General features: G+C 41.5%; 1 protein-coding gene across 1 annotated transcript; it reads left to right on the top strand.

Moving 5' to 3' along the window:
• The first annotated feature begins 2,759 nt into the window (after window positions 1–2,759).
• ssrp1a (structure specific recognition protein 1a) lies at window positions 2,760–17,196 on the top strand. Its single transcript, XM_069670497.1, has 18 exons — window positions 2,760–2,834; window positions 3,739–3,818; window positions 5,314–5,499; window positions 9,165–9,270; window positions 9,531–9,724; window positions 9,829–9,929; window positions 10,105–10,234; window positions 10,336–10,439; window positions 10,776–10,904; window positions 10,986–11,207; window positions 12,161–12,233; window positions 13,617–13,749; window positions 13,850–13,895; window positions 14,023–14,152; window positions 14,284–14,451; window positions 15,280–15,377; window positions 15,470–15,647; window positions 16,727–17,196. Exons 2-18 carry the CDS (start codon window positions 3,765–3,767, stop codon window positions 16,790–16,792), a joined length of 2,118 nt encoding a protein of 705 aa, XP_069526598.1. The 5' UTR covers window positions 2,760–2,834; window positions 3,739–3,764; the 3' UTR covers window positions 16,793–17,196.
• Window positions 17,197–18,523: the final 1,327 nt, after the last annotated feature.

Genomic DNA, 18,523 nt, shown 5'->3' with positions numbered 1-18,523 from the left:
ACCCTTGATTATTTCTGTTGTGCAACCAAATCCAACTGTTTATTCACAATAAATAATCTTGGACGACTTAAATAACTACAGTTGAGCATGTGTAATTAGATTTTTATGCTTGTTGTCAACTATTATTATTTTCCTAAAATCACAGAGGTCAAGCCTAAATATTCTGGACCCAAGTCTGAAGACTTTTTAAAATCACGATATTAATTTAATTAGCAAGATAATAAATCTACGAACGACAGGAATAAGCTGCAAATTGCAACTTAAAAATAACACAAATTATTAGAGCAGCACTGGAGGGCTGTTGTCTTTTTTGATGATAGAAAAGTGTCTGTCTTTTATTTTGAAACTTTTATAAAAAAGTAGCCTACAACATCATTGCAGAGGACTTACCTCCGCAACACCTTTTCATTTTCTCCAGATCCTTTTATTCCGTTCAGCGCGCTCTCAGAAGTTCATCCACCGGCTGAAAAGAACCGATAATGATGCCTCTTCTCTAAAGCAATCGAAAACTTTCCATAACTTTGCGGCTCAAATAAATCTGCTCTGCTCCCGTAGAAAAACTCTGGAGATGATGAAGGCAGATTGCAGGTGATGTCGATATTTAATCCTATAAATGGATGTTTTGATTAAATATATTATACTGGAGAGGATGGGGCTGAAGATCGAAGCTCCGCTGACTTGGTGCGTGTGGTCCGTGTGACAGACTGAATGACTGCGGAGCCTTTTTGTACCTCCTCCTCCTCCTCTTTTCTACCCTTTTCTCCTTTTTCCTGCCCTCCTTTCCATCCCAGTCTCTCCTTCTTTCGTTATCCTCCTCCTCAGTGATTCACCGGATTGACGCATCGCAGCTCCACTTGACAGAGCGGCAGAACCACGGGACTTGTCACAACTCATTTCTGTCTCCCTCCGCTCGTCATCCTCTTGAACGCGATCTGACTGCAGCCGTTTGATCTTTAATCTGCTTCCCTTTAATAAAGCGCGAGCCCGGCTGGATCAGATCTCTGCAGGCCAGGAGGACCCGACAACCCTCCGACCCATAGGCTACTCCAGGAAACAAGGAATTACATGTTCTCTCTTTATCTCCTTCACTCTGCGTAACTTTCCGAGAAAGGACAAGTGTTCAAAACCCAATACATATTTTATTTTTTCATTCATATTTTATCATTCAAAGACATTTTCTCTATAAATAAAATAATTCATTTGACTTTTTTTTTATTATTGCCAACTGAGTTGTCAGTATTTCCCCCTCAATTACAGTAAATTAAACCTTTTAAATATCATGGATGAATATTTGCTGAACGATTTGCCATAACATCACAAAAGCGAAAAAAGCGAGGTTAGATTACACCGAGCAGCCCATGACGTTAATATTTGTCGACAGTAATATAAGGACACTAGGGTCTATAAATTGTGAGGCCTCTCGTAAACTGCTCTGAAGTTGCAACACAAGTTATCAATGGACCACATAAACTAAGTCCCTATAAGGGAATATTTTTCTGTCTGTTTAAGGATGAAAACAAGTGTGCGCCTGCTCCTCGCCGTTTCTTTCTTCTCCCTTCATTCCTCAGGTTTTAGTTTTTATTGACAGTGGGATTACGGTGATCTTCTTCTCTCACCTCCAGCTGTCACTCAGCATACCAACAGCTGCGCGCAATTTTTACGCACGCGTGTTTACGCGCGTACACGTGGGGATAATTCTCAGATGCTCAATTAGATGTGATTTGAAATATTAAAAAATCTTTCTCGCTCACTTGGAGTCAGGGCCTCTTGGTAAATACTTTTCCACAATAACTCAGACACCGGTGTACATCGCATCCAGAATGAATAAAGAGGCCTTAATATAAGGACTTACATTATCCTCGAGGCAGAGCTCCCCCCAGACTCAAGGGTCATTGTGTGGCAACTGGTTTTGTCTGACTTAATCAACATTTTGATGTGAAAATAAACTTAAAAAGCACAACAATTCCTTAGGCATACATGAAAAGGACCATAAAAGGGATAGCGATTCCTACTGATGCCCTTTTAGGACGGTGCAGTTGTTAATTTCGGTTTTGTAATTTTACTGTATGTTGCATTGCCTTTAATAATTTGTTTTTATCAAATTCCAATTTGCGAAATCTAGCGCCAAGTTGAAAAAACAGTACACACTGCACAGAACGCTCGGGCAACAGAGAGGCTAAAGGAGCCATCCTTCTCATTTTTGATATGCTCCCTGGCATGTTAATGTAGCCATGCATGTGCTTAATTTATCCAGGGAATTCCAGCTGTCATATAACATCTGCTCTGTGTCGTTCAAATGCAAAATAACCATATAGACTGTGACTTATATAATATAATATCCACATTTAATCTACAAATAGCCCACCCAAGTAGCCTACTTTACGCAACACTGTAATGTTATGTATTCCAACAATTGAAAATGAAAGTAAAGAAAAGAAAATAAATTGATAGAAAGGAAAAGAAAGAAAAAGAAAAGATAGAACATAGGCTAATAGAAATAGAAATATACCATGCCTACTTAATTAGATGTATTGTGTGCCACTCAGTGGTGATGAGTCGTCACTGCAGCCTGCCCCTGCGCGCCATGATCGATCGATTACTTCACAAACAGCTGAATCCAAAACACTTGAAAGCATGTGCGAATGCATAGCTTCTACGCGGCTTGCCAGTCGCTTAACCTCCAGCCAACTCCATTTAAAGTTTGAATGCTTAAAAGAAAAACTATTTCGCACAACCGGAAGTAAATACAAAGAGCCTTGGTCGTTTCCTGTGACGTAGAGCTAGCTCTCGATGCTACACGCGGGAAACAGGCGAAGCTGCTCATCACATTGACAGTAAGACATGAAGTTTCCTAATTGTATTTTCATGCTTCTTTAGAAACTTATTTTGGCATATTTGTAAGTAAAAAGTGAGAATAGCTCGGGTATGTGCTTTATTTGGAGCTACTACGTTTACAAAATTAACTCTGAACATCTCTTCATTTCATTACACCGGCCTACCTCTGCTGGAGCGCTTGATTTAATGTACGCAATGTCTCTGTGGGGCGGTACTGTCGCATGTGTCGTCAGTCACTGAGTCAGATAGAGGAGGCGGGGTGCATCGTCAAGTAAAATAAGCGCACCCTTTGCAGTTCACGTTAGCTTAGCTATTGTTAGTTGTTCAGCATGGACATTAGTTATCGTTCCTGTTCTATTTCCGTAAAGTAAAATAGTGGGGCCTAACCGTTACTAACGGGTTTATAAAGAAATAACGGTAGAAATGTTCGTTAAAGTCGGCCGTTTGTAATTGACTTCTAACGGTCAGGAACATGAACTGTGTGCTAGCTTGGTTAGCTCTGAGCTCTACTCGGTGCTTTAAACTGTGAGAGTCTTAGTCAGAAATGCGAATATCACAAATATGAACAAAAGTTAACTGGAAAAATACTGCTTATACTATATGCACCACCACAGAGTGCTTTAAGTATTTATACCAAAACAAAAGGGAAGGTTTATATCGCTCTCTTTCTTGCAACAATGTGACTCAGTGTTTGGCTCTGTAACTGCGTATATGCATAATCATGTTTCCATCAAACTTTTTAGAGGATCTGATCAGTAACTCGCACAAGCAGGGGAAACAATGAAAGAGACAGTTTTAGGATTAAATCCATACCTCAAACTGAAAAGTGATATATTTCATACTTGATACTGTCAATATTTGGGTCTATCTAACATAAATGCATTGTCTTCTGTCCCTATGTAGAGCATCAGTTATCGCCTGTAGCGGAGATGGGAGACACGCTGGAGTTCAATGAGATCTATCAGGAGGTCAAAGGCTCCTGGGTCAGTATCTTAATCAATGGCTTTTAATATCATATCATGGCTCTTATTGGGGGAAGGTACAAAAGTGTGAAGGTGCATATTCTGTTTTATAGATGTGTGTGATATTGTATGTAAATTGTAGTTTGCTATGTCAACTGTGTTCCCTGGGAAGCCCAATACAAATTTCTTCTCAGGGAGACAATAGTTTATTTCACCAACCACTTCTTCCCCCATTAAATTCAAATAGAGAGGACCCATACTAGAAAGCAGTTAGCATACCTTCACACAGGCTGATATCCACTTTAAAAAGCTATAATACTAGCATAGCAATATTTTAGCTGCAATTATTTGTCTTTGTGTGGAGATAAAAGGTTTCCTTCTGCTGTAAAAATAGCTGTAAAATTAGTTAAACATAAAAAACACAATATTGTTCAATTTAAAGTAGATCATAAACTAGTACATAATAGGCAACAAACTGAAACAAGTAATGTATGTATTTACCGAGGCTGTACAAGGTGATTCAAATCTGTGTATCTCAGTAATCGATTGCTTATTTAGAACAAGGGGGTTGAGTTCATTGCTTTGTGGCTCTACAGACAGTACAGATTTAAATTTTAGATTTAGAAAAAAGTTGGTTTGGTATTTTAAGTTGGGATGGAAATCAAGATCAACCATTATTATTCAGAAGTTACCCCTTAAATAGGGCAGAAACTTTGTTATTTTGATTATCTTTTGATCTGCCCATTTTCTTAAAGGGATAGTTCAGGTTTTTTGAAGTGGGGATGTATTAGGTACTTATCAATAGTTACTGTGTTACATACAGTAGATAACAGTCAGCACAGCCCCTGTTTGAAGAAGGTACAAGAAACCAATGCTTTACCCATTTAATAAAGTCCTTGTATGAAAAACATTTGAGTTTAAGTGTACGCTATATTTCTAAATATGTTCACTGCTTCACCTTAACATTAGATAGCCCTTTACTTTGGCACTATGTTTTAATTTGTTTCAGTACTCTGGCCGGTCCCGAAGGATATTATAGTGCCAGATAGCTCAAAAAATACAGTACAAATTAGAGAAATACAAAACCAACTCAAATATATCATCTTCTACTGTCATCTACTGTATACCGTACACTCACTATTCATAAGTATCTCACACAACGCCACTTAACAGAACCCGAACTATTCCTTTAAGTAATCTGGTCGATAAAATATCAGGTTAGGGAAAATTACCAGAGCCAAAGTTAACCGCTTCAAATTACTTGTTTTGTCTGAAACCCAAACGTTAGTTTAGCACCATGACTCTGAAAACCAAAAAATGTTCACATGGGAAGAATTGGAAACAGGAAATATTTGCTTTAAAAAAATACTTAAACAATGATTCTATTGTCAAAATTGGGTGATACACTTTTGTCAGTTGACTAATCCATTGCTCTACTTTTTTTCACTATAAACAATCTCTCTTAACAGGGCTTCAAATACTAGTGTTTTAACACATGCTCTTTCTGTCTCTACAGAATGATGGACGGCTGCGTTTTAGCAAGCAAAACGTGGTTTATAAAAGCAGCAAGACGGGTAAGGTGGACAGCATCCCCGCTGGTGAGCTCAACCAGGCCCAGTGGAGACGAGTGTGCTTAGGTCACGGCATCAAGCTGGGCACCAGCACAGGACATGTCTACAAATATGATGGCTTCAGGGACACAGTGAGTGTAGTTTCTTTTACGTGTATGACATCAAGTACCTGCAGGATTCATATGGATTTTTTTCTTTTACAGTTTTTGAGGTTTAGAAGGCTGATCAGGCTCTCACTCTTAAGTCTGAACATGTCCTTATTTTTTCTATCGTAATGCGTCAACAGACTCTAAATCTTTCCCCCTGGTTGTATTTTTCTGTTTCTGGGAAATAATTGTTACCTTACATCGAGGAGAACAAGGCAACAGTGGAATATTACAGGCTGACACACACTGCTGGTTTCTTCAGCTCTGTGTTTATGACAATGGATGTAACAAAAGCAAGGGCACCGCACATAAACAACCTCCATCATGGGTCTGACATTTCCACGGGAAAAAACGCTACCATCTTGCGAAAAAGGCCACCACTTGAGCGTGTGTGTGTGTTGCTAACAAAAGTATGTGAATGAGTCGGCTCTTCTCTCCAGAGCTCCTAATGGGATTAATGAGGGAAACCAGCGCTAGCATGTGTGTTCCATAAACAGTGTAATCATCGGCTCATGTGAGTCAGTGTTTATGTCAATCCACTGAAACAATTTGGCTCAGAAGACAGACAAGGAAAAAAAGATTGTGGTTGTATTTGTTTTTCATCACCTTATTTTTTTCTTTCTTTGCCCCGCCGCTCTGAGTGTGCGGGGATTGTCAGCACGCAAGTAAAAAACTGGGATGGAGAAGCGGGTAAAACCTGGAGTCTTAGCGTCTCCTGGGGTTAATCAGTATATTTTTTGGGGAGATGGATCCTCTTGTCCCGGAGCGCAGGGCGTGATGTCATTGTTTATTATCCCACAGTCAGTGTCGGTAATCGGAAGTTGGCTGGAGGTTTAGCTGCTGGCGAGCCGTACAGAAGCTTTGATGCATCTGTCCTCATGAGCAAGAAGTTGACTCTGTGCCAGAGAGGCAGTTTTACAGGTCAGCTACAACTGTCTTCTGGAGGTGTAGAGGCATGTGCATCACTTCTGTTCATGCAGCTTTAAGGTGTAGTTTGTAATCAACCTATGACATCATTTACATTGACAGAGGGGCAATGAATGTACGTGCCCGTTGTGGTCGCATTGTGGTTAGATATCAAACTTTAATATGTCTGATATTAAATTTATATGAAAGCCAATTCCCGCCCCCCTTGGTTACTGTTGCTATGCCTGTCAAGCTTTCGCACCGGCATGTAAATATGGTGTTTTCAACTATAACAGTGAGAGATGTTCCGAGGGAAATAATAGCAAATTTCTGGAAAAATAGTTATCATACCCAAATATCAGAGAGAAGTCGACAGACAGGACTACGATACACATTTGAAAGCTACCTCCAGAATATAATTTGTCAGCAGAGTGTTGAGAATGAAGAGGAGATAAAAATTGAGAGAGAGCTCACTGGTCCCTATGCAAGCGCCAGACACCCCACATCTCGAAAATTTATGTTAAGGACATCAGGGGTTCCCAACCCCCGGGCCGTGGATTGGTACTGGGCCTTGGGTCATTTAGGACTGGGCTGCGAAAGCCAATAGGTGTCTGACATTCCAAACACACGCAAATCATCAGTTTCTAATGTAGGATTAGACAGTGGCCTTTCGAGGGAGGGGCTTAGCGAAGGGTCAATTTGACAATGAATTAGAATATTGATCTTCAGCTACTTCCATTATGAGAATCAGTTTGTCATTTAAGCCACTAAATGACAAACTGATTAAGAGAATTCTCTTCTCAAACAGTATCCGCTGTTTTTGTTGACTGTGTTTTATACCACTGAAAAAGCTTTTAGTTATCGAACATCTACGGTGGCCGGCAAGGGCAAACGTGCTGCAACAGCCCATGCGATTTTGATAAGAAGAAACGAGCTGCAAATTCAGAAACGATGCAAAGTCAAAAACACACAAACCCAGAAAATGCATGCAAAAGAAAAACGCTGCAAATACAGCCATCACAACGGGGTGCTCGGAGTGACAGGTTTATTATTAACGGGAGAGAGGGGGAGACGGGACAGTGAATTTATTGCTTCTCAGACTTTCTAATGTTAGACGCTGCTGGAGCGGAGCGTCTCTGTTGGTCATGTACTACTGACAACTTTAAAACATGAGCAAAGAACTCACACAACTTTTGTTGAGACACGGCTCCTGATCAACTGGTAGCTTTGCTAAAGTAACCGTTGCTAATTATAGCTTCCGTTAGCCGTACAGCTTAAGTTCACTTCAAATGCCTTTAGAGTTGAATTCTCTTTCCTTATTAATTTTTTTCCCCAAGTTCAGTTGGACTTTGCCAGAATCAGCCTGTATTTCATTTAAGCAAAACGCAAGTACTGCTGCTTGTTTGTGAAAAGTATTATTTAAGACGTCTGTCTGTTTTTTGTTAAATGAAAAAAAGGCTTTTTTTTATTCCACTAATTAAGATATAGAAAAAAGAACTTTTCCAGTGCTGAACTCTTGATAGAGTGTGGTTAGAAAATGTAGTAATAAAAGACATAAGGGTGATGGTAATGTAGGGTAAGAGTGTGTGCGTCTGTGTGTGTGGTGAATGGTGGGGGGTCTGTGTTTATTATGATTAAATGAGCTGAGCAACAACAAATCTGCCAAAACTGTAATGAGGAGTCGAGAAACACTCAACAGCAGGCCTGATGAGGACACTGGGAACAAGCACACACACACACACACACACTCCCCCACACACACACACACACACACACTCACACACACACTCCCACACACACACACTCCCACACACACACACACGCACACACACACACACACACTCCCACACACACACTCCCACACACACACACACACGCGTGCACACACACACACACACACACACACACACACACACACACACACACACACACACACACACACACACACACACACACTCCCACTCCCACACATAAACACAAACAGACACAATTTTTATGAATTTTCACATCTGGTCACACATGCTCTCCCATCAAAACGACATCTTAATCCAGGCTAACAAACATGCTGATGAACTGTAGTACACACACACACACACACACACACACACACACACACACACATTTACACACACACATTTGCACACATTGACTCTCTGGGCTCTAATTGGCTGTAATAACCTTATGGACAGGCAGATATCCAGGTGTGTAAACTCTGTTTCCCACACACAGACACACACACACACACACACACACACACACACACACCACAATCACTTCCACATGTGTACGTGCGTGTGTGTGTACTAGGACAGTGCCTGTGCGTGTGATTGAGCTTGTGTTTGTCGCAGTGTGTGAGTGTGTGTCCTCTCCAGTTGTAAGCACGCCTGCAGGATAAATAAACAGGCTGATTGTCAGCGGCGGTGTGGAGGGGTGGAGGACAGACAGGGCGGATGGATTACATTCACCTCCAGTGTTCCCAAGTGGCCACAGCGGCAGGCGCGGTTATAATTGCGTTGTGATTAATTAGCCCTCCATCCCCTCACTCTTTTTGCAGGGTGTTTTCCTAAGCTGTGATCCATTCAGTACCAGTGTGTTACTGCCTCGTTTACTTTAAGCCTTCTCCTTTTTCATTTCTTATGTCTCCCCTTTTTCTTTCATCACTTCCTCTCCTGTCAACTTAATTTTCTGCTTCACCTCGTGCAACCCTAACCTCTTCGCTCTCCCTCCTACCTTCTATCCTCCAGGACTTGGAGAAGATCTCTGAGTTTTTCAAGGCTAACTACAAGGTGGAGCTGACAGAGAAGGACATGTGTGTGAAGGGATGGAACTGGGGAACAGCAAAGTTCTCAGGTATAATACACTAGTATGTCCTCACCGGCTGGCTGCTGTACCTGGTTTATCATTGCCTGTCAAACCTTGGAAATTGGAAGCTACAGTGTCAAATTAACTTATTTCAATGATTCCCCAAATGATCTGTAAAGAACAGACCTCCAGAAAATTGGAGTGGAGTGAATTTGCAAAGTGCGGTTCCTTTTTTTAAAGCTTTAAAAAACAAGCTACCACTGACATTAGGTTCTCCTGTTTCGCTCTCCTTCCTGTTCACTCTGCAGGCCCGCTGTTATCCTTTGATGTCAATGACAATACAGCATTCGAGGTCCCACTGGCCAATGTGTCCCAGTGCGCTACGGGGAAGAACGAAGTCACGCTGGAGTTTCACCAGAATGATGACACAGAGGTCTCCCTCATGGAAGTCCGATTCTACGTCCCGCCCAGCCAGGCTGATGAACGGCAAGACCCCGTTGAGGTAAAGTCAGATGGCTTTCTTCTATTTCTATTTTTGGTATTTTCCTCCATTTGTTCTTAATTCTTTATTGATAATGTATCTTAAGTGTGTGTGTTTTCCTACAGGCGTTTGCCCAGAGCGTGTTGTCTAAGGCTGATGTGATCCAGGCCACAGGAGACGCTGTGTGTATCTTCAAAGAGCTGCAGTGTCTCACACCCAGAGGAAGGTAAACGCTCACAAAACAGCCACTCACAGATTTCCTCATTAATGTTTTCTCCCATCGGCTCGAAACTAACCCTAAAATTTCTTCAACATGGAACCATGGACCCAACATATGTCATGCTTGGTTAAGATTTTATCTTGACCACTGTCTCTTTCATCTCTCTCGTCCCCTCACACAGATATGACATCCGTATCTACCCAACTTTCCTTCACCTCCATGGTAAGACCTTTGACTACAAGATTCCCTACACCACCGTCCTCCGTCTATTCCTGCTGCCACACAAGGATCAGAGGCAGATGTTCTTCGTTGTAAGTCTCCTTTTTTTTTTACCCTAGATAAGAAACATTGCCTTGCTGCTTCTATTGCTCCTTCTCACTTTTTCTCTGTGATTTTTGTGTTTTCTTAATAGATCAGTCTGGATCCTCCCATCAAGCAGGGTCAGACGCGTTATCACTTTCTCATCCTGCTGTTCTCCAAGGAGGAGGACATCAGCCTCACCCTCAACATGAGCGAGTACGTTTTTACAGTAAAGGACACCATGATTTTTTTAGGCTGCATGTTGCAAAAGGTAACGTGTGCTTTAGATGTGTTTGGAGAGTTGCAGTGCTGATGCAAAAACCATCTAACAGTGATACAATCCATTGGTAATCCCAGAACCTGTGCGTATTTCAGATGCAATTTTTGGTGTAGTAAAGCTTGTATCCACTAGAGGGAGCCAGAGGTCTGGAGTGTTTGCCATGTGATTGCAAGAACTTCTGTTCCTGGCATGGCTATGTACAAACACAAGGAAGCTTTTGAAGTTTTAATTTCAAGATAGTTAACCTGTCCTGTCCTCTGTGTGTCCATCAGGGAGGACGTGGAGCGCCGCTTTGAAGGCAAACTCAGTAAAAACATGTCAGGGTCTCTGTATGAGATGGTCAGCCGAGTCATGAAGGCCCTGGTCAACCGCAAGATCACTGTGCCTGGAAATTTCCAGGGGTAAGCACGCAATAGAAGCATTCAAAGCATGTTTTCTCATATCAAATTATATCCTGCTAAACGTGCCTCAATTTTCCACAGCCATTCTGGCGCTCAGTGCATCACCTGCTCCTACAAGGCGTCCTCAGGCCTCCTCTACCCCCTGGAGAGGGGCTTCATCTACGTCCACAAGCCCCCCGTGCACCTCCGCTTTGAGGAGATCTCCTGTGTCAACTTTGCTCGAGGGACCACCACAACGAGATCCTTTGACTTTGAGATCGAGACCAAGCAGGGGAATCAGTACACCTTCAGCAGCATTGAGAGGTGAGGGGACGGAAAGTGTTTTTTTAAAATGTCAATAAAAAGGATTGTTAAAGTCTGAAAAATAAATAGAAACCGGACACAGGAAACATTCATTAGAGACTTGGATAAAGTGTTTACGTGAAACAGTATCTGTCTGTATACATATTTTAAAAATGTTGGACTATTCACTTATAAATTGTGTACAAACTGTGTTTTTGGTCCAAATGGCAAAAACTGGACTCATGGTAACTCATTAAGACAAAAATGCTCATAAAAAGGAGTTCTCTGAATAATGAGTGAAGAGTATGAAAGAGTCCAGCAACCATGTGTGGATGTTAACGTTTGGTTTTAACCACAAACTGAATTTTGGCCTGCTAATGAAATATGTTTCTTTATGTAGAGCTGCTTTGATTTGGCAGACTGTGCACAGCAGTGAGCCGAGCTGGAGCAGACACACAGTAAAATATGTATCCAGTGGCACTAGCCCCTTGTACACTGCGGGATTATTACGCCTCTGTTACGTTCTGTCTTCTATGTAAAACGCACGGAGACGGAATGGTGGGGCAAAATCGTTCCGCCTCTGAGCCGGCATCGGAGGTAGTAACAGGCGTCTGTGTGCGGAGCCGGCAGGGCGGAACAGCGCCATGTGTTTATTTGAAGCAGTTTGTTTACACGTCACACACGTTTTCCTCCCGCAACGCCAGAACGCTTTGTAAAAACACACACTGGGGTGGTTTTAAGGCGGCGTGGCTTGTTCCAATGTAACATGGCAAAGGCGGCATGACGCCGGAGCTTCATTACTGCGCTGAGGTGGAACCGCAGAGCAAAAAGTGCTGATTTTGACCTATTCAACGGTTTAAAATAGGAATAGAATAGAAACGTTCAAAAGCAAACATACTTTATATGTAAAACCTTATCTTGTTTTTTATTGAACTTCAGTGAAACATAACCCGTCTTTCATCTTTCCTTTTTAGAGAAGAGTACGGCAAACTGTTTGACTTCGTTAACGCCAAGAAGCTCAACATCAAGAACAGAGGATTCAAAGAGGTAACCAGTTTGTCTTTCAAACGCCTCCCAGTGTGTAAGAGAGGATTTTTGTGACACGAGTTTTGCCGACTGCCATTGAGATATTGATGCTTGTTGCCCTTCTCCTGTGTGTCTGTCCTCGTACCCCTGTAGAAGAAGGTGGGTATGGTCACGGGCGTCATGTGTGGATTAGACTCTTGATTTTATCGGTGTGGAGTGATCTCTGCTTGCATGGTGTGCTCCTGCGTGTGTGTGTGTGTGTGTGTGTGTGTATGCGTTACTGAGGATTGTGTCCTAAAATCTTGGCTTTGATTGGATGTCATGTTATGATTGGTGTTGATCGTGATAAATCCTAATTGATTTATGACTAATCATGGGACATGGGTGTTGAAGGAGTGTGTGACTGTGATAACTGATTGTGTGGGTGTGTGTATTGGTTTGCATCGTGCCGACTAATGTGTGGCCCGGGGGCTTTTGGTGTGCTTTAACTATCCCGAGAGCCGTCATCACAGCCGCTGCCTTACATAGGCAGTGCTGATTGCATTACCCTTAATGCTCTCTGTTAACATGTACAACTTCCTGGTCTGTCTGAAAACAAAAGTCCAACTCGGTCCCACCGGTAATATGGTCATCTGTTGCCATGGTGATGGGGTCAGGAGTGTAGGTCAATGAAAATGAATGGGGCCGCTCTCCATTTCCTGTGGGTGTATAATAAGAGCCTCCCCGACTTGTCTGTCCGTCCCGTGGCAGACACAGATAATGACGCATGGTGGGGCGGGATGAGAGGAGGCTTGGGTTTGGTCAAAGATAATTTTACAACACAGCCTTTCCTTTGTTTCTCTAAAGGTGTTATATTGAACTGGATGAAGGTGGAGACAAAGATGTTGGAACTCATGCAAGAATCACTTTTATGAACACATTTGTTCTGAAGCCAAACCTTTCCTTTTACTCTGGGGAACTATTCTACATATTAAATCTGACAAGGGCACCTATTTGGGATCAACAATTATTTATCACATTCTGGTTGATATTGAAGCGGTGTTGCATGAGGGCCAATGTTTTCAAAGCTTGAAATCCAACATGTTTTTTATCTTCAATTTTAAACGCAAACAGTTGGACGAGGGTCAAAGACAAGAAAACGAATCAACTACAACTTTGATAATTGATTAATCATTAAGCCCCATATTATGTAAAGGGGTTTGACAAACAAAAGCAAAAATTAACCATTCATCTCTGTTCAATTTTAATTGGCATTTCTAAAGGTTTCTTACATTTTACTTAGTAAATGATTAATCGATTATGAAAGTGTAAAACGGTTAATTGCAGGTCATTGAAGAGACTCCTGTGGTGATGCTGCCTTGGGGTATAGCTTTCTTGCATCTTGACCGTGCAGTTTACTTTCAGGGCATGAAGGGTAAGATTGACGAGTACAGCGACTCGGACGAGGACCAGCATGATGCCTACCTGGAGAGGATGAAGGCTGAGGGCAAAATCAGAGAGGAGGGCAACGACAGCGACGAATCAGACGGTGAAAGTGGTGAGTAACTGTCTCGGTAAGACGACTTAGGAAATACATGTTGTGTTCAGGAGATTAGAGCGTTTGATTGGGATCTTTTCTCTTCTGTTTAATTCTTTAGACGAGTCGTTTAACCCCGGAGAAGAAGATGATGACATCGCAGAAGAGTGAGTTACTTATACATTTTTTTTCACTAATTATAAAAAAGTGTTCTTAAGGTCATCATTGCTTCTATCACCCAGCTGACAAAACTTGTCCCATTTCCTCTACTGTTTTTCCCCCTCCATCAATCAGGTACGACAGCAACGCCTCAGCAAGCGACAGCAGCGACGACGGGGACGACAGTGATGACGACGCAAAGAAGAAGAAGCCGAAGAAAGCCAAAGTGGTGAAGGAGAAAAAGGAGAGAAAGCCACGCAAAGAGGTGAGAAGGCAGTCGTGACAGGGAGAAAACATGACAGAAACACATGAGGTTGAAAGAGGATGAGATTCATGTAGCAATTCTGATGGTTCACATTTATCTCACTCTTTCCTTCCTGTCATCATTGGGAGTAGAAGAAGCAGAAAGACACTGGCGGCCCCAAGAGACCAATGAGTGCCTACATGCTGTGGCTTAACTCCAGCCGTGAGCGAATCAAGTCGGAGAACCCAGGGATCTCCATCACTGAGATTTCCAAGAAGGCCGGAGAGATGTGGAGACAAATTGGCAAAGAAGAGAAGGAGGTGAGACAGGAGAACAGGGAGGCTTTATTTTTACTCCTCTGCCCTCACACATTAGATATTTAACTTCTATTTGACTGACACTGTAGTTGTGGCAATAGATGCAGTGTTTCCTCCAGGATTTTTTTCAGCAGTGGGGGTAGAGGGTTTTGTTGTGCCACTCATCATATCAAAACTATTGCTGTCAGATGATTTAAAAAAATCAATCTAATTAGTTTCTTCCACACTTTAATTGCACTCTCATCTTCACCTTATTAAGTTTTAATTCACGATCTACTTTAATCTAATCACTTTGCTTTGCTTCAGTCCCCTCAACACACCTGCACCTCTGCGCTCTGCACAGCTGCTGGCCCCGCCCCCTCTTTCTGTCGGTCTCTCTGTCTGCCTTGTTAACCGTCTCCATTATCAGTCAGGGACGTTATTAATGACGTAGCGATCAAAACCAGCGATCGTTACCAAATGACATCTGCACCTTTTTTTAAAAGCTTTATAAACGGCAACAATCAATACATTTACTGTAGGGACGTGCGGAGATAAATACACAATAGCTCCTCATTTCACTGCAATATTTTAGCAGCTGGCTGGAGGGTAATTGGCAGGGAGCTGAAGGTTTGATATTGAGCACACAGCTTGTTTAGCAAGGTTGTTTAGCCGGTGGTTATTTTGCACCCCTGGTTAGGCTTCAAAACTAGTCGAAATCACCTTTTGTCTTCACCATTACAGGCAACACCTGTGTCAGTGAGCCTAAGCTTATCTTAGGTCGAAAGGAACATGTTTTCTTTATCCAATTGTCCCATGATTTTTTATTTATTTATGTCTTTGTCTCTTAAGGAATGGGAAGGAAAGGCAGGAGAGGCCAAGAGGCAGTACGACAAAGCCAAGAAAGAGTACAACGAGAGCGGCGGAGGAGCGACCTCCAGCTCCAAGAAGTAAGGCGTGCAACAGTGAAACCTTGTTTTGTTTCTTGACTGAACCCGTCTCAACCTGTTTTTTTTTTTTCTCTCCACTCTTCATCCATTAGGGAGAGTAAAAAATCTGGAGGTAAAAAGGAGGAGAAGAAGAGAAAGTCCGCCGGGGGTGACAAAGACCGGGAGCGGGGAGGAGGCAACGACAGCTTCAAGAGTAAAGAGTTCATCGAGACCAGCGAGAGCTCATCAGACTCTGACCACAAGAGCAAGAGCAAGTCCAAGAGGAAGAAGGTAAAGCCAGTAAAGATGGCGGGCTGCAGCAGGGGCCATTATCAGAATGATCTTCATTTACGTGTCCTCTGGTTCACCACAACATTCAGACATAACTTTATAAGTGCAGACTGTGCAGATATGTAGATCAATGTAAAGTAATGCTGCTCTTATTAGGGTGCAACATGGGTTGAAACCACTCTTAAGTTTGTAATACAGAGTTGTTTTGACTGAGGTAGTGGACATCAAGTAGTCTGATGGTTTTTGATAAGTAAAACCAAACACAAACAGTGCCATGGAGGTGTTTATGTGCAGCTATTAATACTATCAATGGTAATAAGCCCTTATTCAGACAACAGTAACGATTTCTGTTGCAAGAAGAAGAGCCTAAGATATTTGTATGATTTAAAGTGGATAAAAAGCTTCTCAGTGTGAACCAGACAATCTAAGTGTTTTATGTCTGAATGAATCTGGACGTCCAAATTGCCTTTATTGGACATTTGATCACAGAAGAGGCAGACAGGAAATGGAGGGGAGGGGGGGAGGGGGGATGTGAAATGCAACAAAGGTCGCCGGCCTGAATGGACTTGTGGTTTTGGGACATTTTCTGAAACCACTTGGAGAAACTGATCGAGGGACAGCTGAAAGTGCAGGTAAGAGTTTGAGAGGGAGAGCGAGACAGCAAAAGAGACATCATATAATATGTATGTGTTTAATATGTTGTGTAGCAGAGCTCATTATTTAGGGGTTGAAAAATTAGAATACATAAGAGCGTCTTTTACATTACATCACATTGATGAGGATCCCTTTAGTTGTAACCAAGATATGAATTGCCATGCGTAATGCTACAGTATAATGAAGACACTGTTTCTAAATGACCTCATAGCATAGTGTCATTGGCTTTTCTGCTGTTGAAGTTTTTTCATCTTGCATTTTGGAAAGCACCCATGGTGTAAGGGGAATAATAACAGTCACTGAAGTAAAGCTTCAATTGGATCTCAGTTTAACCCACGTCTAAAAATCTAACTTTATCTCAAACAACATTTTTAAACCCTGCACGCTCACACTGTTTGTACCTCTTTCTTTATATTTTTAACCAGAAATCAGAAGAGGAAGAGGAAGAGGCTGTGTCCACACCTGCCAGCTCAGAGGAAGATTCCGACTAAACACACTTTTACCTGACGTACCAACACACACACACACCAAGGACCAAGCATTTGTACGCTCTGTGTTGATGTAACACAAACGGACTGACAGACCCATCAACAGGCAGACTCTACATGTTTTATAAGTCCTTCATCTTGTTACACTGAAAGCTCATGTAATATTTTATATTTGATTATTCAGTGAAACAGAGGTAATACTTGTGTACTGCTTTTCCCAGAATTCTTGGTTATTGTAGTTTATAGCACTGAGGAGTGTAAGACTTATCTGTTGAAATATGGTGGATGAGGAAGAGAGCAATGTTGTTCTTCCTGTGAAGAGCATTTAAAAGATGTAGTTAAATGGGGTTTTTTGTTTTTGCCATGTCATGTTTTCAGGATAAAATAAATAAATCTTTTTTTTTAAATAATCCTCGTCTTGCTCTTTTTTATTTATGTCTCCACGTCAGCAGCAGCTGTGGCCGGAGGCAGTGTGCTTCAGGCTTGTCCTTCACTTCCTGTGAACGCACAGATGAACTTTCATACATTAAACCATTCAGTTCAATCTGGACCATCAGGCAACTCTTCTTTTCTCAACCTTCACAGGCCAAATTCTTCCTCTTTTAAGGGTTTTCAACTTTCCTCTACTAATTCGTACTTTCAGCTAGAAACTCCATTTAAACATAATGTTCCACATCTTTCATACATTCTGGCCTTTATTCAACTTTTGAAATCTCATTTAAACTCTTTGAAACTACTTCAATTTGCACGAGTCATCTTTACTGCTAAAATTTGCACGAGTCATCTTGAACATTTAATAACACTTCATTAGTGTATTTGCACATTAACACATTTGAAGACTGTATAGCACATTAACACGTCTCCCTCTCTGTAGAGTATGTTTACATTTTAGATGTTAGTTTTATGTTTTAGATTTACTTAAGTAGGTTTACTTTTCAGATATATTTTAGATTGACTATAGTTGTTGGTAGAATTCCTGGATGTGTATATTCCTGTATTTATTTTCTCCTATCCTGTACTCGCTTTGATAACCTGCTGCTTTAATCTGTCTGTATGTCTGTGTATCTGTCCGTATGTCTGTCCATCTGTCTGTTTGTCTGTGTATCTGTCCGTATGTCTGTCTATCTGTCTGTATGTCTGTCTATCTGTCTGTATGTCTGTCTATCTGTCTGTATGTCTGTCTATCTGTCTGTATGTCTGTCTATCTGTCTGTATATCTGTCTGTATGTCTGTCTATCTGTCTGTATGTCTTCATGTCTGTCTGTATGTCTGTCTATCTGCCTGTATGTCTGTCTATCTGCCTGTATGTCTGTCTATCTGTCTGTATGTCTGTCTATCTGCCTGTATGTCTGTGTATCTGTCTGTATGTCTGTCTATTTACAGGGAGTAAATTATAAAAACCTTCAAACCCAATCATATTTATCCTATTTCTACTCATGTGTCATTCACATACAAACTTAATTCAAACTTAGAGTAAATCAACTTTTAACCTTGTTTTTGTTTATCCAACATAAATATGAAGTGTTGTGTTGTATTGCCTTTTGTTATTTGCGATGTAAAGTATAAACTTTGAACCCCACCACAGGCCTGTGGGTCTGCCTTTTTTCTCAACATACCACCTAAACACAGATTAATGAAAATACATGCAAAACTAAAATCTATCAAATGCTCTACATATTCTTCCAAACTCGCTGCACATGGACTCAGTTATAACCTTGTGTTAATGTTTCACAG

This window comes from Semicossyphus pulcher, unplaced genomic scaffold (genome assembly GCF_022749685.1).
Source record: "Semicossyphus pulcher isolate SPU_LCO1_2020_fin unplaced genomic scaffold, fSemPul1.0.p SCAF_2, whole genome shotgun sequence".
NCBI lineage: Eukaryota > Metazoa > Chordata > Actinopteri > Labriformes > Labridae > Semicossyphus > Semicossyphus pulcher.
The sequence above is the reverse complement of the archived record's forward strand: the minus strand, read 5'-3'. Positions and strand labels throughout refer to the sequence as shown.

Bases quoted from the DNA above. Each gene is read 5' to 3' on its own strand.
- ssrp1a (XM_069670497.1), top strand. From the start codon at position 3,765: ATGGGAGACACGCTGGAGTTCAATGAGATCTATCAGGAGGTCAAAGGC. The intron at 3,819-5,313 runs GTCAGTATCTTA...CTGTCTCTACAG, and splicing joins AGGAGGTCAAAGGCTCCTGG to AATGATGGACGGCTGCGTTT. The intron at 10,235-10,335 runs GTAAGTCTCCTT...TTTTCTTAATAG, and splicing joins AGAGGCAGATGTTCTTCGTT to ATCAGTCTGGATCCTCCCAT.